General features: G+C 41.3%; 3 protein-coding genes across 12 annotated transcripts in view; 2 read left to right on the top strand and 1 right to left on the bottom strand.

Moving 5' to 3' along the window:
- Nucleotides 1-7,644, top strand: part of gramd1c (GRAM domain containing 1c) — an 11,026-nt gene extending 3,382 nt beyond the window's left edge. For 2 of the 4 annotated variants that reach the window (XM_032504459.1, XM_032504457.1), the window contains exons 5-18: nt 18-113; nt 206-286; nt 2,102-2,217; nt 2,307-2,463; nt 2,544-2,703; nt 2,805-2,948; nt 3,129-3,247; nt 3,337-3,479; nt 3,563-3,666; nt 4,331-4,501; nt 5,394-5,460; nt 5,595-5,714; nt 6,083-6,185; nt 6,380-7,644. In XM_032504459.1, coding sequence (XP_032360350.1) covers nt 18-113; nt 206-286; nt 2,102-2,217; nt 2,307-2,463; nt 2,544-2,703; nt 2,805-2,948; nt 3,129-3,247; nt 3,337-3,479; nt 3,563-3,666; nt 4,331-4,501; nt 5,394-5,460; nt 5,595-5,714; nt 6,083-6,185; nt 6,380-6,448 — 1,650 coding nt within the window. In that variant the 3' untranslated portion in view covers nt 6,449-7,644. Of the gene's footprint in view, nt 1-17; nt 114-205; nt 287-2,101; nt 2,218-2,306; nt 2,464-2,539; nt 2,704-2,804; nt 2,949-3,128; nt 3,248-3,336; nt 3,480-3,562; nt 3,667-4,330; nt 4,502-5,393; nt 5,461-5,594; nt 5,715-6,082; nt 6,186-6,379 lie in introns of all 4 variants that reach the window. The other 2 variants (XM_032504458.1, XR_004327585.1) reach the window with 2 other exon arrangements.
- Nucleotides 7,645-8,686: 1,042 nt separating this feature from the next.
- On the top strand, nt 8,687-14,889 carry zdhhc23b (zDHHC palmitoyltransferase 23b). 7 transcript variants are annotated; one of them, XM_032504478.1, is made up of 6 exons: nt 8,687-8,936; nt 10,916-11,070; nt 11,889-12,578; nt 13,063-13,230; nt 13,720-13,989; nt 14,542-14,889. In XM_032504478.1, exons 2-6 carry the CDS (start codon nt 10,934-10,936, stop codon nt 14,585-14,587), a joined length of 1,311 nt encoding a protein of 436 aa, XP_032360369.1. In that variant the 5' UTR covers nt 8,687-8,936; nt 10,916-10,933; the 3' UTR covers nt 14,588-14,889. The 7 variants fall into 7 exon arrangements, with proteins under 7 accessions (XP_032360369.1, XP_032360368.1, XP_032360367.1 ...); XM_032504477.1 differs by having other exon boundaries at nt 8,810-9,074; XM_032504476.1 differs by having other exon boundaries at nt 8,834-9,159.
- Nucleotides 13,927-18,722, bottom strand: part of ccdc191 (coiled-coil domain containing 191) — a 14,589-nt gene continuing 9,793 nt past the window's right edge. The window contains exons 14-17 of the mRNA XM_032504443.1: nt 18,548-18,691; nt 16,832-16,984; nt 16,458-16,612; nt 13,927-15,283 (exon numbers count right to left, since the gene is read on the bottom strand). Of these exons, the coding sequence (XP_032360334.1) occupies nt 15,142-15,283; nt 16,458-16,612; nt 16,832-16,984; nt 18,548-18,691 (594 nt within the window). The 3' untranslated portion in view covers nt 13,927-15,141. The remainder of the gene's footprint in view (nt 15,284-16,457; nt 16,613-16,831; nt 16,985-18,547; nt 18,692-18,722) is intronic.

Below are 18,722 nucleotides of genomic sequence, written 5' to 3'. Positions count from 1 at the left end.
AAAAAAAAAAAACATAGATTACCCTGACTCTGAAAGACGTCATTACTATGACGAGAGAGAAAACGGCTCGTCTGATTCCAAATGCCATCCAGGTCTGCACGAGCACTGAGAAGGTAAAATGTGTTGGAAGAGAGCAGAGTTTATTTTACATTCAATTAAAATATAATTGATTACTGCATAGCTCTCTTTAAATTTTCACCTGCAGTTCTTCTTCACTTCCTTCTCGGCAAGAGAGAAAAGTTACCAGGGTGTTTTCCGCATGTGGCAAAACACACTATTGGACAAGGTATGGCCCTCCTCCACTTATCTGCTGTTACCTTCTACAATCTCCTCATACAGACACTCATCAGTGCAATGTTCAAACTCCATGTGGAGGGAGTAACAACTGCTCATGCAGATCCAACAATAGTCCCAGTTTTATACCTAGTCACTTGTATCACAAACACTGTAAACACACACGTGTACAATTAGTTTCCAGCTGTGACTAAATGTCTCCCAGAGCACCAAACTTTGCCCCATTTTGCAGCACTGATCTCAGCAGTCCAGAGTACATACTGCTCTGTCTTTCTGAGCTTATCAGTGTTGTTCCGCTATCGCATGCAGGCTAAAGATTTGCACTCAGCAGCACAGCAGTGTTTGCATTATACTATATTACATTATATTATATACCTGTAGCTGACGCTTTTATCCAAAGTGTCTCGTTTTTTAATTGTTCCAATACTGAGGCAGGGGCGTCGGACTGAGGGGGGGGGGGCTGAGTTTCCAGGGCCCTCATGTGGGGAGGGCCCAAGAATATGCTAGAATGAATAGCTGTGGATAAGGGGAGGGGCCCATAGATAATACCTTTCTACAGGGCCCAGAATTGTCTGCTACGCCCCTGTACTGAGGTACTGTGTTTTAGAAAAATTTTCCCAGATGCATGTGAGGAGTTTAAAAGTAAACCCACTACAGCCACCTTGCTGCGTTCACCCAACACTTTGCCCAAGAATAGCATTTTAGTCTGGGATAGGTGGACTCTGTCATTAACACTGAAAACTACGACATAGAGAGGTAATGACATGAACACATTGCATGGCCATTGTGACAAAATATAGTATCAAAAACGGGGTTTGATTTCATGAAAATCTTTAAGATTACAATTTAACAATGAGTTAAAAGGGTCAATTGATGTGTAGCCTACAGGCACCATGGCAGCCTACCCCCGCGGGGGTGAGAGTCTGCTGGGATCTCTGGAGCACAAACACCTGTATAAAATCATCCCCGTCAACAGTTCATTGACCTCTGGCGCGTCAGATGCTTTGTTAATAGGCTACAGTCGTGGCCATGACAGCTTATATACATCTACTAGCTGAAACTATCAACGGAATCACGTCATGACAAAGGTGTTTGTCCGGCCGCCTGAACCGTCAATGGTCAATCGGCATCTGAACTGACAACAGGCTTTTACTTACGTTTTTTCACGGTGTAAATGTGGGCGGCGCGTCTTTACGCCCCCGAACTCGCTCACATCTACTAGGACTTCCTGAATGTGCGTCCAGGTTACAGATCACTGTCAGTTAAAACTCACCGCTGCGGAGAAATGCCCTCTGATAAGTAAGTAAAATCTGTGTAAATGGATCTTTTTTTTATTTGTTTTCGTTTTAGATGCGCTTAACTATATGTGCTTCCAATATGTCGAAACATGTTTATTTCCCGTCGGAATGAACAAGCCTACAAAAAGACAGACTAGGTTTATGTTATCAGTCCGCCATATGGAAACGCGCATCTTGGTTTTTGTAATTTTCTAAAACCTTCTGTTGGTTGTCAACACAAAAAGATAAGATGACTATCCCAGCGGTCGAGGGAGAAGGTAAGGTAAGGGGTTGTTTGTCACCCATGGAGATAGGACTGTTACTAACACTGCATGGAGACTAAATGTTTGAGGTTACCAACTACTTCAAACTCTGAGTCAACATGAGTTTATATGGGTTCTATCTGTCAAAGCAGAGTCCTTATTGTGCAAGAGGAAGAGAGAGAGCCTCGCTACGGAGCTAGTTTCCCAACAAGCCTTTGCTCTCCATATTTCCATGTTTTTGTGACCTCTTTTTATTCCCACTTTCAGCCTCTGACTCGCTCTGAGTTGTGGCAGATAATTAAACAGCATTATGGGCACCTGGGCCTGAGCCATGAAGACATGGAGAGCTTAAAGTTTTCAGCGGATTCAAGCATGCAGACCAGGTAAGCCCACTCCCAGCTGTACGACCATCCTCGTATCCAAAATAAATGTGCTGTAATTTAATACCACCTGACTCTCTGTCTGTCCGCAGCCTGACAGCGAGGCCTGGTGGCGATGACGGTCTATGGAGGCTCGAACGCCCTCCTTCCCTTCGCCTCCCTGGGATGGAGGGCGGGCCTTTAGAGACCTCCACTCCTCAAGGGGAGGACTTTCCTTCCCTTCTTGGCTCACAGAACTCTCCCAACATGGTATACACATGTTTTTGTTGTTGTGTGATCTGTGCATATCTGAATCTTTTCACACCTCATTGTTTTGTCTCCCCCTCCTGCAGGAAGACTCTCGCAGCACCCCATCACAGCGGCGCAGCCCTGCTCCCTCGCTGGACCGCCTTGCCCCAGAAAAGGTCTCCAAACACTCCTCGCTTTCTCTCGACATGAACGCCAACAAGAACACGTCAGAGCCGAGCGGTTCAGAAAGCATCGAGGACGGTAAATCAGAGGAGGCACTGGAGGTTGCTTGAGCTTATGTTTTGTATTTTTGTGGTTTAATATTTACCTCCTATTTATCTCTAAACCTATTGCTCCACCAGTGGAGGAGCGAGTGGGTTTGTCCGAGGTGCATGGTCGACTTTATCTGAACAAGGTGTTCCACATCAGTGCCAGCAAGATGTTTGAGCTGCTCTTCACCGACTCCAGCTTCATCCGCAGGTTCATGAACATCAGGAAGACAACCAGTAAGTTTAAAAAAAAAAACATTCATCTGTTGCTTCTTATGTTTGTAACAATGTTAATCTGTATGATCCCTGATAAAATAAATTAATACAATTTTATATGCAGTCATTCCTGAACCTATTTATCTAATAATTAATAAAAACGTTCACGTGAAATATTACAGTTGTCCTTTTTGTTATCAGACGCCAGCTTTACTTCTTGGCAAAAAGATGCTTTGGGGAACATGAAGAGGAGTCTGAACTACACGATTTCCATCAGCAACCCTCTGATTGGCAAGTTATCCACTGCTACAGAGAACCAGGTGTGTGTGCGTGCGTGCGTGTGTGTGCGTGTGTGTGTGGGTCTAAATGGTTGCGTTACTGTGCATTTGTTCTCTAATTTATGTTACAGATACTGCACAAAGAATCCAGAGAAGGTCAATATTACCTCATAGACTCCGAGGTGTACACTCACGACGTTCCCTATCACGATTACTTCTACACTCAAAACCGATACTACATTATAGGTAACTCGAAGCGGAAGTGTCGACTAAGGTAAGGGATTACAATTATATCAGTTTGGCTTATAAAACAAATATTAAGTGACTGCCATTAAAAAATCTTTGTTGGGCTGCCAGGGTCTATACAGATGTGAAATACAAGAAGCAGCCATGGGGCCTGGTCAAGTCCTTCATCACCAAAAACTCCTGGAGCGGCATAGAAGAAAATTTTAGACAGCTTGGTAAGAAGAAAGCTGTGTTCGCACAGTTTGGAGGCAGACAAGAGCACCTTCCTGTTATTTTTTTCTTTAGCTTGTGGTTTAATTTATCTCTGATCTGATGGGAACGGTTTCCTCCAACACACATCAGGCTGTACATCAGTGTATCCTGTCACAGCTGCATTTGCAAGGAAGGAGAAAGGGACTATAATAAACAATCTGGCCGGCATCAGTTATCAGCCTTTTTAAGTTTAGATGGTTTATTTTCTATTTTGCACAATTTTTAAAATGACAAACATAACCTAGTGTACAGTGCATGGAAAGGGCAGAAAACCCAATGGGCTTCTTTGAAGCCTCCCTAATTTTATTTTGTTATTGTTGTTGCAATTTCACTATTTCAAACATACAATTAACATACAGAAAATATTGACTAGAAAATAATGTTGAAAAGTAATGAAGTGCACTGAGCTTGAGCAGGAAACCTTCATACATTTTTTCTGAAAAGGTTTCTTGTTGTTTAGTTACCTATTGAGCAGACAAGCTTTCCCGCTGTAGAACTTAATGTAATACTTGAATCAATTATTGTCTAAATACACGGACACTTTCAGGACAGTGTTTTTTACTGTCTTATCCCCTCTCATTCTGCCCCATATATGACTCTTTGTGGCACTGTGATGACTCTGTACAGAAGCAGAACTGCTGGAGGAGGAAGCGGAGATTAATCAAGCAGGTGGAGACGGTGGAAAGATGGGTGGGCTTCGGAGGAGGAGGCGGACTTATAGCCGGACTATGCCAGAGCACATGAAGCCCAACAAGCAGTACGGGCAAGACCCCGAACAGCACAGAGATGGCAACATGGGTATATGACGTTATGCTGTATATAATGGCATGAAAGGAAGGAGTAGATTTGTGGTCTGTCGGTTAAATGTAAAGCTACAGCCAGGAGACAGTTAGCTTAGCATAAAGGTTGGTAGCATGGGGAAATGACCCCACTTAAGCTCAGTAATTAACTAGATATATTCCGTTTGTATAAAGATTATAAGTTGTCTTTAAAGGTTTTTTTCCCCTCCAACCTTTATGCTAAGCTAAACTAAGCAACTCCTGTCAACAGCTTTATATTTAAAGAACAGATTAGAGTGTATCAAACTTCTCATTTAACTTCTGTATGCATATTTTGGGCTAAAATGTTTTTAAGGCTGCATGGTTGTGAACAATTTACTTTTTTTTCTTTTTTTTTTTCTTCAAATAACTTAAGTATTAAGTGATGCCAAAAGTGTTTGCATAAGCTGTTAGTCTAGAATTTTCCTTTAACGTAGCAAGCTTGTACATTTTAAACCTTGTTACACATTTAAAAAACGACTTAATCAAAACATTTAAATGGAGACTGTAGTGCATCAAACATCCAATTGCTCTTCACTCTGAGAATTTCTTGCTGCAGCAGCAACTGAGACAGAAGCATGGACAAAGTCTTAAAATCTAATGTCTATTGTGCAAACTGTATGGCAGACAATAGCCACTACTGTATAGATGAGTGGAGTTATGTTACTGTCTCATTGGGGTGCACCCTAGACAAACCCATAAAACGTCAGCAATTATATCTCAGGCCATTGCAAAATGTTGCACATCATTGGGAGGAAATACCTTGTAAATGTTGCTAAACAGTGTAAAACTTCACATTGACTGCAACCCAGGTTTTTTAAACGGCTGCAGTTTTTAAAAACTATAATTTGTTGATCCGTCCTGTGTTTCAGGCCCCATAGAAATGAACGGCCCGCACAGATGGAACACCACGACAATAATAGCTGGGATGAGTGTGATGTAAGTTAACCCAGAAACACTCTGTAAAACTGTGGGTGTGTGGTCAGTTCTGCCACCTTTCAACTTTTTGTCTCTCTTGTGTCACTGTGTGCACCACTGGTCAAAACAAACTTAGTGCTTTTTGTCTCTTTCAGTTTGCTTATTCTGACGGTGATGAATCTGGGTCTGTTTTTGAAATTGTGGGCCATGGAGGATGTAGCCCACCGCATGTACCTGAGCACAAAGCATCGGCTGAAGGAGCAAAGTGAAGCTAGGTCAGATAACTTTCTGTTCCTTTGCAATGTGCATATTTCTTTGTATTTTCCCCCTTGATTAATCAGCTCTCATCTGTCACTAAGCAAAAGTGTTGGTGTGGGTGGAGAGGAGGACGGGGTTAGTTTTTCTTTTGTCAGTGGCGAATAAATAGCCCTCGTACAGAACTGATGTTTTAATGACTCAATCTGCCCAAGTATAAGTGACATATAAGTGCATTTAATCTGTGCTCCTCCACCCTTACCCCTCTTCTTAAATGTCCTTCAATTAGTTTCTGCTTCTGTTTTTGTCTTCTGATGCCTTTTTATGTAGCAAATGTGAATATAGTATTTTGCACATAAGAATAATCACTTTTCTTTGTGTTGTTCGGCAGCTTGACCTCTGAATATGGGCCCAAACAGAGACTAGGGTTAAGAGAGGATGCAGAACTGTTAAAAACTGTACTGCAGGACTCCATCAACCTTTTAGAACAGGTAGGACAAGCTGGGTATGCACTACATAATAAAGAATATTATTTTAGCTCCTATGTGGCCATGCTTGTGAAGATTCCACAATGCTTTGTGCAAAGTAGAGGAATTCATTAGACTTTCATAGCTGTCTTGGAACTCAACTTTTAAAACCTAAAGCAGGTGTTCTAGCTGCTGAGTTGTTCTTTGTCTCCTCATAGCTCCGCAGCTCTCTGGTGGTGCTGCAGCAGAACTTTGCTATGGCCAATCGCACAGCAGAACCACAGTGATGCTAGACACAGGGCGACTACAGAGGGCCTGTCCCAGCCCTGTGCAGGAACAAAAAACTGCAGTAGTGAACTGCCTCTGAGGAAATCCCGGGAGGCAGTGACGTTGCCGTGACGATGTCTCCAGACCCGTGACATGCCATGTGTTGCCAGGGGATGTCCCAAACCCTATGCCGGGGCATCAGGTGCAGGGATTTTTATTTATTTATTTTTAAAGCTGTGTATTGACTACTGCGAGGACAACGTTGCATCAGAGTCAGAGACATGTAGAGCAGCAGGTTTAGATTTCTGTAGGGTGCTATTGTCAGCTCACTTTGCTCGCTACTTTTTCACTCTTTCCTTTTTAATTGGATTTCAGAGCCTCATGCCACACCAAGTGAGCTATTGGAAATGCTTTTTATTTTCGTTTTATTCCAGGGAACTGAATCAATATTATTTAAAACTATGTTCTCTATTTACATGTTTGCACATATTTTAATTTTTGCACAAGTGCCTATTACATTGACTGTGATATATTTTGGGATTTTTTTTTTCTTCTTTTCAATAAAAACTGTAGAATCAGTGACTCAAATTTAAAGGTCTGTCCTCTCTTTTGGAGTCATGATAATGCATTTTAATACTACATGTAAACTGCAGGAGTGACTACAACATTAAATTTACAAGTTGCAAATAGGAAAATAACCTTTCACTATTACTGATACTAATACTGTACCTGAGCCAAATCTGGTGTGCAAAGGATACTGATGTGTTTTTTAAACCAAATATTCAATACATATTTTATTAATTTTCCTCATTCACTTGTACATGTTTAATCACAGTTTCATGTACAGTACTTTTTTTTTCTACACTGAACCAATTTTAGGTGTATTTTTGTAGGGTAAATGAGACTATCTCAGGTTATTTCAGGACCATGCTCTCACACTGTCAACACTAGATGCAAGTTTGTTCTATGATTCCCAACTTGACATGAACACTATTTTTCTTTTTAATCAAGTGTTAGTGATGCACCACTAAAACCCTAAAAACCTTGTTTGATGTTTACAGATTTGCCATCACTGTTTTCTGTGTGCATAACCTTTTTCAGATGTTCTAACTTTAGACCACTTCTGCAAGTGACCACTTGTTTAAACTTGGTACCTGTTTTGTACATTTTAAGCCGTACTGCAATTCACTGTTAAAATAAACAAGGTTTCTTTCCCAAATCTTTACCTATGCTGCCAACATTTCAAAGGTACAATATATTAGAGCTGCAAACAATTATTTTCATCATTAGTCTGCCAATAATTTTCTTGAATTATTGTGTACACAAAATTTAATTTTATCAATGTCTAAATGCTTGTCTATAAAATAGTGAAAATTGCCCTTCACAGCAGCTGACATGTTTTAATCTTGTTTTATTCGAAAAACTGTTTGTTTAAAACTAAGTGAATTTGAGCCATCTTTAGGCCCTACTTAGTTACTAAAATATCAAAATACAAACTACAGGTTGAGAATAAGCTCATAATTATACTTTGGCTAATAAATAGTTATGGTTCTTTTGCTGAGAATGGACTGTTTTCTTAAAGCTGAACTGAAAAAGTGAAGTGACCATTGCTCTGATTTAAGAGTCTGACTGTATCTAAGAGTCTGACCTAATGTATTCCATTAAATTACTGATTGTTTTGTTTGTTTTGTAGATGATGTTGGGACCGTTACACAGACCGTACTGTACACTGTGTACTATTCTGCTATTTGAACCCTATGCAGAAAAATGAATAGGAGGAAAGCCAAATGTCTTTGTTCCTTTGTCAAAGCTGAAAGACTATCCAGGCCGTCTTTAATTATTGACCAATAGCTTGTCCTTACAAGGCCTTCTTTAATTGGATATAGCAAGTATAGTGTATCTGCAGTAAGATTACATTACAATATGTAATATCCAGTGGTATAAAGTAACTAAGTATATTTACTCAAGTAATGTTTTGAGGCACTTACTTAAGAATTGTAATTTTATAATATGTGTTATAGACTGTAAAAATAAAAAAGCGTTACATGCATGCATGTATAAAAAGGTGACATAGCTGTCCTGTAAGAACCATAGACAGTTAAAGAAAGGTAAGAACTTGGTAAGCTACCATAGTCAGTCTAGTGTTTTCTTAATACATCCATGACGTAAACGTGTCCAGGGCGCAATGTTACGAATCCCACTGAGGCCACGCAAAGACCCGCCCTTCAGTAACACACTACTATTGAACAGGCGCCCATGTTTACCTGAACTTTCCCTATCCCCTGACCAATTCCCTAAACCCTAATCGGTGAATGCTTAACTCCAACCAATCGAGCTGCTTCAAAGGGCGGGACTTTGCGTGGCCATAGTGGGATTCGCAATTTTCTTTTCGCCCAGGACGGGGATTCTGGGAGGGTCCAGCTCATTTGACGTCAGGAGAGAAGCTGTTTGGGGGCAGAGCCACAGGACGTCTCCCTCAACAGCGAACCCGAACCCGGACGAAACCCGGTAACAAGATCCCTTTGCCACCCCGGACACTAGCTAGAATCGAGTCTGGTTTGTCACCATCACCAGCTGCTGTTATTTTCGAGACACACTGGGCGTCATGCAGCTGTGAAAAACACCGGATACGACAGCCGTTACCAGGTGAAAGACTTCCGTTGAGATGTAGGCGGTGAACCGTTTCAGTCGATATTTACTCAAAAGCAGCGGCATGTAGGGCAGTTTTCAGGTATGTTAAGGCTGTGTTTTAGCATTTACCGGGTGTCTTTGGCGTCACATTTCAGCCGTGTTTGTTGACCGGTATGATAAGTACAAATGTGGGTCGGCAGTAACGTTACTGTTTAGTCAGTGCCAGGTTAAAGTGCCAGAAGCCGTCTTGTCAATGTCATTTTTAATCAAAACACAAGTTGCAGAGGCCTTAGTCCAGACCAGTTTGTCATGTTGCTAGAATAAATAGGTTTCCTGTCTTTATGCTAAACTAAGCTAGCTAGCTGCCCCATTGCTGTAGCTTTAGGGTAATGGGTTCAATCTTCTCATCAAACTCACAGAAAGTGTCTCAAAATGTCAAGCTGTTTCTTTGACAACATCTTCAGCAGGTTGACTTCATTGACATTTGTTGCCTTTTACTTTCCTGTCAAAAAAATGTAATGTAAAAAAATGAAAACAAAATCACAATTTCCCAATGTTCAAGTCGACATCTTCAGATGCCTTATTTAGTTTAACTAACGTTAATTGTTTGAAACCTAAAGGTAATCTGCATACTATCACATAAGCAGCACATCCTCACATTTTATAAGATGAAGTGTCTATTATCACAATAGTCGTTTGTTTTCTGTCTTTTTAGTAATCAATTAATCAACTAATCATTCCACCTACAAAGTTCCCAAGTTTGTTGTGAACCATGGCACTCCTATTAGATTAGATTAGATTAGATTCAACTTTATTGTCATTACACATGTACAGGTACAAGGCAACGAAATGCAGTTTGGGTCTAACCAGAAGTGCAATAGCAGTAAGTGCAGGATATACAATGGTTCCGTAAGTGCAAGACGTCTATCCCTATCTATCTATCTATCTATCTATCCCTATAGACAGCTACATGAGCCATCGTGCATTACATCTTTACAATATTTGTAATGTCCTGCAGCAACTGCAAGTCAAACTGTAAACCACAGAAAGTTGCTCAGTGTTACAACAGGACATTAAAACAGCTGAGCACCACAGTCATGCTATGAAGCCTTGCAGCAGTATTAGTTTTTTGTTGTCAGTGAGCAGATGTGCTAGTTGGAGCACCACACACCCACACACTTATTATTCAGTACATGTAGCCTTCTGTCTTCTCTTTAGGCCCTAGAAGGACTTGCCTTTTAAGTGTGGTGGCCTTTCTTGAGCCTAATGTCCTTTTTTACCATGTTGCTGACTAATAATAAAACATGCATGCTTTAATTTACTGCTAATAAGAGGCTCATTCAACTGAGCCAGATCCCCCTAGAGACAGGTTTTACTGAGCTGAAGGATTCATCCCACTTAGTGGTTAACTAGTTTTGTTCACTGTGGTGGAGGGGACACCGAAGACCAGCGATTGTTATGAAAGCTTCCATTTCCCCACCTCAGCTCAAATCCATCTGTGCCATCTAAACCAGCCAGCAGGCTGCGTCGATGGGACCGTTCTGTTCCTGTAAATCATTAAAGCATCACAGATGTGTGACAGATGTGGGGGTAGGAGGTGGACTGGGTAGGGTCAAATAAGCAGGCTTTGCAGTGGTGGGAATCTGTTTTGAAAGCGCTCCACTAAAGCACGTGCAAATAGCGAGTAAGCTGCAGTGTGCAAATGGACTTTCAGCAAAGTGGGCTTTTAGAGGTATTTACAGGTATTGTCTTTCACTTCCTGTCTCTCACCTGCCAATTTTTTCTCTGAATCCCATTTTATCTAAAGCACAAATGTCTGTAACGGTACCAATAACCTTTTTTTAATAATCTGATAGGTTGTAAGGCTGTCAATCATGAAGAAGCGAGCCAACAAGGTGCTGCAGGAAGAGGAGACCTTGTGCTGCTGTGAGTATGTGAACAGACTCGGAGAGCGCAGTCATGTGGTAGGCTGCTGCTGTGACTGTGAGGACCTGGACGACGCGTGTGACAGGTGAGAGACATTAAACTGAAGAACTCTGAGGCTGCAACTTATGATTATTTTTTACTTGACATTTGATCTATTGGTTAATTATTTAAATTAAACAATTAATTTTCAGTCTGTAAAATGTCAGAAAACTGATACCCTTTACAATTTTGCGGAGCCTAAAGGGCCATCTTCAAATTACTTGTTTTGACCAAACAACAGCCCAAACCATATATATTTAAATTACAATGATATAAAACAGCAGAAAACAGGAAAGCCTGGTATTTGAGAAGCTGTAATGTTTTGACATTTTTAGCTCTGCTTGTTTGTGGCAATGACAGAGTTGGTCTGTCGGTTGGTCAGTATGATCACCACTTTGATCCAGATTGAAATATCTCAACAACTATTTGAATTCTTTATATTCATGTCCCCAGAAGAAGAATCCTACCTGCTTTGGTGATTCTCAGCACCTTTTCCTCTAGTACCAACAGCAGGTCAAAGTTGTCAAGTGCAGACACTCCTGTTTGCTCAGGATGACTTGTGATAATTTTGGTGATCCCCTGACTTTAGCATGCTAAAGAAAGATAGTTAACTTTATACTTGCTAAACAGTTAGCTGGGTAGTCATTATGCGTATGTTAGCATGCAAGATTTAAAGTACAACCTCAGAGAACCGTTAAATTGACATGACCTTGAACTAAAATATCAGGTGTGAAAAAGGTTAATATGAATTTCTTTAAACAAATGAATGGGGTGGAGGTTGGCTCATTTGGTGGCTTTACCAGGTAATGAATAAGTTGTTGATCACATGAAGTAAACATATTTCACCTCTTTTTACTCTTTCAGGTTTATGAAGAGGGAGCCTCAGAAACCTGAATCCCTGTCTCGTGTGGCTGATGTCTTCACAGACCGGATTCGTGTACCCTGGCTCTGGGGTGGAGCCCGAAAAGTTGACCTGTCCATCATCCCTCCTCTTATTCTCCTCCCGGTCCTGCTGCACTTAGCTGCTCTCCACTTCCTGCTTGGCATGCTGACTCTGACAGCTCTGCCTGGCCTGGTGCTGTGGTACTACTATACCACCCACCGCAAGAAAGGACAGACACTCTTCTTCCTCAGCCTGGCACTCTTCTCCCTGGCGTACATGTACTACTTGTTCATCACTAATGTGCTTCCAAGTGGGAATGTTAGCCTGGTCCAGCTAGCGGTGGTAACTGTAGGGGTCATACTTACTCTGGTAGCTCTTGTCCACACCAAGAGAGAACCCGGAATTGTGCGGCCAAACAAAGAGGCTGTCCACAGCAAGGTGACGTATTACAGCCCTCTGGCAGACAGAGACCCTGTCTTCAATGGGGGGAGGCAGGACGTGACGATGACAGTAGCAAACCGGGCGGGATTGTCGGAGCATGCGGGAGTGGAGCTGAAGGAAAGCGGCCATAGGAACTGGTGTCCGGTGTGCAGAGTGGTGCGGCCCCCGAGGGCGGGACATTGTCGGATCTGTGGTGTCTGCGTGCTGCGTCTCGACCACCACTGTGTCTGGTGGGTTCCATTAAAATGCCTCTCACTCAGCCTGTCATCACTGTTTCTTCCACTTCTGTCTCACATCTCAAACACTGAGGTTGTCTCGGTTGTCATCTGTTCATCTTTTCTACACAAACTATTCAATAAATCCCCCATAAAAGTCCTTCTTAATTTTCAAAACAACGCTCTTAAATGTCTTTCTTCCCGGGATACGTAATCAGCTCAAACTGAACGAGTGTTTGTCCTGTTCACACCTCCTGTGTCTTTTATCAACCATATTTGTATGTGTTGAGCCACCATCACACACTCATATTAATTACAGCTACAAGTGAACCGTTCCTTGATATCATCCACTCCTATACACATATATGTGTGGTCCTGCATGTGTGTAGTGTAGTGTAATCCCGGTCTCAGTACGATGTTTTGTCTGCCTGTGTGTGTGTGTGTGTGTGTGTGTGTGTACTTTTGTGTTTGTGCGTGCCCTCTGTCGGTGCCCGGGTAGGATAAACAGCTGTGTGGGTCAGGTCAATCACCGCAGCTTCCTGCTTACGCTCGTCCTCTTCCTGTTGACGTCCCTGTACGGCATCAGCCTGGTGCTTCAGAGTGTGTGTCCAAATCAACACCTCCTCACCGCCCTGCTCTACTGCCCGGGGGTCTACAACCAGTACAGGTACTGAGAGCAAAGATCTCCCCCTCTTACACTCTGGGCTGGGTAGTTTTTACATTATTTTCCCTTAAAGTTACAATTTACTTAATTCTGAAGCCCCATTATTCTAATGATATAGGTTTAATTGAAAAACCATAGACAAATTCTTTGTCTGTGTTGCTTTCATCCCATTTATGTTATGTTAAGTTATGTTCCCAGATTAGAAGCTTTTGGGTCAGTTTGGGTAATACAGATGTTTGTAAATCCTTCATAGAAACGATGAGAAAGAAAATTATATTACAAAAAAATATATATATATATCAGGTCTTAATACAAGTAGAGTCTGACCCATACATTCACACTAATATTGATAAATATAAATTCATTACAGATATATCAGTTTACACGTCAAGAAATGTCAAAGATACAGTTCATTTGTAAAAATTGCATAATTTCCACGCCAGAGACCACTGACAAGTATTTTTCATTTACTATCTTTGCGTATTGTTTCAGCGCTGCACTTTGCTTCACCTGTGCATGGTACAGCTTTATTGTGACCTGTGGGCTGCTCCACTTGCTGGTGGTGCAGGTCATCAACGTCAGCTACAACGTAACTGAGCGTGAGGCACGCATAGCCCTGCGGGACAAAACCGCCCGCAGGGCATTCTGGGGACTCGTCGTGGACACTGGTGTATACTCTCGAGGTTTCCGTGGGAACTGGGCAGAGTTCATGACCATGGGAGAAAAACTGAATCCACCCTCTCCCGTCCCAACAGAACTGGTGTAAGAGACCGTTGCCCAACCCTGATTCTAAAACACTAGACAGCATGGATTCCCAGTAGTAAAGTCTGGAGCAGCTGCATGTGTAGTATAGATCTATGTTACATGTGAATGTACAGCACAGCATGGGAGATAACGAAAGGCTTTTAAAACAAAAACCGACAAAATGATAAATTCAGATGAAGTTCTGTGACAAGTTGATGCTAACATCAGAAAGACACCACCTTAACTGTAGAAAGCATTGTGTTGTGTCAAAGTGATGTTGTTGTTGTTCATGTCCAATGGATGGCAGCATAGCTCCTTTCACTAAAATCTGAAAGGACATTTATCACTTGGTTACTGCAGTTATTGATTTTGACTTTGACACAGCAATACCTACAAACTCCAGATACATTCACATGAATGCCACTCACAACTGGAATCTCCTCTATGCAGCTATCTACCCTATGTGAGTATCTACTCACACTGACCTTATCAATGTCTGCCGAACAAATATCACTGTTTCCTTCACAGTGACCGTCTTCCCTAGACCTGTCTTTGTCTCCTACATTCTAGTGCCTTGCTGGAAGTTGACATACAAGAAAAATGTAAGACTGAGTAATCTGTTCTGGTCCTAGGGATTTTTTTTCTGAGCACGGCGTCAGCAACAAGATGACGCCTCTGGAGATGGTCAGTCCTGCACAAAATGTGCAAAACATCTTTTCAAGGATGGTCTGTCTGCACACTCTTCCACAAACACGTATCTGCAGTGTGCACAAAGGACAGAACTTGACCCAGATTTGTGAAATGTGTCATGGATATTTATCCCAGATGAATCAAACCAAATCAAATCCTGGAACAAGTAACATAATTAAAGTTCTACAACTCACCATTGCATTAAACATAATAAATGATTGGATAGTATGATTATAAATAGGGACTTTTATTCTCTTAAGCTGGTTCAAAAGGATTCCTGAATAAATGAAAAGCACATTAATGCATGCATCCAGTTGTGTGTTTGTAAGAAATGTATTTATATTAAATGAATTTGAGAAAGGTGCATGTGTGTATTCATTTTGTATTTGCATGTGTGTCCTCTCCAGAGTTACGGAGATTGTGTGTCGACTGTGTGGGTGTGCAGTTTGTCTCCTATAGTGTCTGTTTCTCCTAGAGGCTTTACAGTGGATAAGAGCTGAAATCAGGCAGAACCGCAGTCACTCTCCGTCCCAGCTTCTCCCGCCGCTCCTCCCTCACTCTTTCCTTGCGCAGCAGACAGGGAAACTGCCTCCAGGCCAGCAAACATCGTCGCAGCACCCGTCTGAAGTGCAGACAGATGGAGGTACAGACGGGAAAAGCAAGTGAGCAATAAGAAACTGAATTGAAGGGACCTCTGGGTTGACAACACCTAATGAGCTTTTACATAATGTTACTGGGGGCTTATTGACAATGGCAGCTGGGCAGGTGGTGGGAATTCACCTGCATGCTTTGGTCATTTAGGTGACAACTGAGAAGCTAACATTTATTCTCACATTTTGTATCAATGTCGGGGAAATCATAGTTAGACCAGTGCTACAGAATTCGTTAATTTTGTCCACAATGGGAAACAGAAGACCACATAATAATGTTATTAAGCACAATCAAAACCTTAATGTTTTCTGATTTAAAATGTATAATTTGTACAGGGCAATTTTGAAAAACAAGTTAAATGCAAATTTAAAAAGTCCCCAAACAGACTTGTTCAGCCATGCTAGCAGCTTGACTCTTAGGATGGCAATCTGTCTGTGTATCTTATTAGTTCAGACTGAAATATCTATGGAGGGGATTTCCATCACATTTGGTTCACATAGCATGAGTCGTATGTGATCCATCAGCAGGTCAAGTCTCCATTTATCCAGTGAAATATCTCAACATCAAGATGGATTGGTAAAATTGACATTCATGTTTTTTTAAATTACTCAGGGCTAGAGACCAGTTGGGCTTCAAACATTATGCTTTGCCAGCTAGTTTACCCATTTTGAAGTGTCTACTTGAACACCACAACAGACTCCCATTACTCTCAGTTGGAAGAGGCATTTACAGCTAACAGCAGATTTAAGGCAGTTTACTGGAGTTAAGGTGATGATGGTGGAGTTTATAATTAATGCATAGGCAGTTGCAGTGGAAAAGAAGAAAAGCTCTCACATTTCATTTTGGTTGTTCAACGACGACTTCTTCTCAAATATGCATGTTCCAGTTGTTAACCTTTATCATATTCTGTAGTGTTAGTTCATGAATTGACAATTTTTTTTAATCACAAGTCAATCTTGAAATTCTTAACTTTCTTATTAGAATAGTTCTTAAAATGTCTCAAACATAAATGTTTGTGTTTGATACAAATGAAGGCATTGTGTTTTTCTCTAGCAAACTGCAACCCAACTTCTCTTATATTTTAACTCGTTATTAAACAAGCTGTTGAATTTAATGTGACATCCTGTTAGTCACGGCTTAAAGACCTGTTATTGTGTTCCTGAGCCAGCTCCTGACGGTCCCAATCCACCAGTCTCTCCTGGGTCACATGGTGCAGCAGTGCCAACAGAACCCCCCTCAGAGTGCGAGTGCGATAGAATTGCTCGGCTCTCTCCTTTTGAATCATCCGCCAGTCCTTGAGCTGAAACAGACAACATTCACTCAGATGGGGGCATTTTAGTGTGAAGTGATGAGGATGGCACTAGCTTAAATAAGAAAAGAAGTAGAAACTGGTCTAAACTTAGAGGTAGAAGGTGAGCTGATTAGGAAAATGTGTTGCTCTAAATCTCTGGCTGAAAATGGGGAGACTGCAATCCTGATTGAGTAACTGTGTTTGTGTGTGTGCGCGGCGTGTACACACTCTTTTCCAGTAGCTTAAGCTACGCCGAAGCAGGAAGTGCTGGTGCAGTTGGTCAGCCGAAGCTTCTTTCTCAGTAAGGGACTCTCTTGCTGACTGGTGCCAGCCTAGTGTGCACCGCCCCAGGAGGAAGAGATTGTGATGATTCTCAGCCAGCTGGCAGGGATTGAAAAGAGAAATGCTGATGAATGCATCCAAACTCAACAACAGGTTGGAACAATGGAGTGCTATCAAATGATTAGGCGCCTGTCTTCGACTGAATATCACATTTAACAAAGAGGGTTTATATATAGCTGTGAAACATGTACTGTATGCACAAGAGTTTTTGTGTGATGCTGTGCAAAGAAAGGAACATTTTGAATATGAAATTATGATACTGAAAAGAACTAAAGGTATAACTACTCTTTATGTTTTCCATTAAGGTATTTATTTAAATCTACTGTTAATTATTCTAGTTCTCATGGCTGTGTTTTCTTGACTGTTTCTCCTTTTCATTTTCCATCAGTTGTTTTTCTTATGTCAGCTGTTTTATTTTGCACGTTTCTTTGCTTTGTGCAATTGTTGTTTTCGGTTGTCCCCCCTCCCCCCCCCCTCCTTTTTCGCTTGCAGGTATGGTCCCTTCTCTATGGTGTCTGTCTGTGTGTTGTTTGTGCCCCCCCATTCACATTTCTGTCCCCGTGTCCCGCCCGGTGACAAATCATAAATAAATAAAACAGACAAAGGAGTATATTAAAACTCTCTTGATAAAGTAAAATCTGTTTGGCACAACAAGGTATTTAGCTCCTCATACTGTATACCAGGCTGCGAAGCAGGACAGGTTAGGAAAAAAAAAGTGTTATTGTTTGGTGGGTTTATGTGTGCCTCCAGCTTGGGATGTTCATTTTAAGCTGCTGAGTGAGTATATTTAACACAGCAGTCTGCTCACTCTGCAGTCTATCGAATGTGTTAAAGTAGGTTGCCTGTAGATACACAGCGTGTGGTTTGTGGTATTTTGTCATAATAACAAACTTACTATACTTACTATAGCACTTCTGAAAATCAAAGTACTTCATAATAAGGGAAAATGCAGCACCAATGAATGCATATTATAAAAATAGAAAAAGAAAATCATCACTTTAATTGTATAAAAAATGAATACATAAATTAGCCAAGACAAAACAGAAATTGATGAAGAGCCAAATATTCTGCTTATTAGAGCCTTTTTACAAGTAATTATACTATTGTTTAAAAACGTCTATTATGGACATGTCTGAGCTTCAGTTAAGGGGACTGACAAAAAGATGTATAATCCTCCTTAGAATTGGTAAAAATGTAAGAGATTAGTTGTTATCATCAGATGGAAAACGCTAAACAAGCTTTTTAGTGTGAGAAAATTGGAAAGCATGTCCATCAAAGATTTGAATTATAAAAAGCCTTTCATTACACACATTGCCTATAAGCGACTGCCCCCAGTCAGATAGCAGACGCATATGCAACACTCTATGCAAATAAGTCTTTAACGTTTTTATTATTCAAATCCATGGCGTGGACTTGGATTTACCCTTGTAGGTCAAAATTTCTTTCTGCTCATTCAAATTGGATTTTGAAAATCTATGAAGCAAAAGAGCGCCTCTTGGGTTCTTAAAATGTTGAGTTCGAGGACTGAGGGCAGGTTGAATATGGCTGATAATACTCTACTGCTGTAGCTGACGACTGAAATAGACAAGACCAGTGATTCACCTGTATGTTAGCTTGTCTAAGCTCAATGAGGCGTTTCCATGGCACCAGGCCTCGCCGTAGCAGCAAGTTTCTGTGGTGGTGTTGGTGGGCCAGCTTTAGGAGCTCCTGTTGCCTTTTCAGTTGCCTCTGTTTTTCCTCTTCCCTCTACACACACACACACACACACACACACACA

The sequence above is a fragment of the Etheostoma spectabile genome, chromosome 22 (genome assembly GCF_008692095.1).
Source record: "Etheostoma spectabile isolate EspeVRDwgs_2016 chromosome 22, UIUC_Espe_1.0, whole genome shotgun sequence".
Lineage (NCBI taxonomy): Eukaryota > Metazoa > Chordata > Actinopteri > Perciformes > Percidae > Etheostoma > Etheostoma spectabile.
This window is presented reverse-complemented; position numbering and strand designations above follow the sequence as displayed.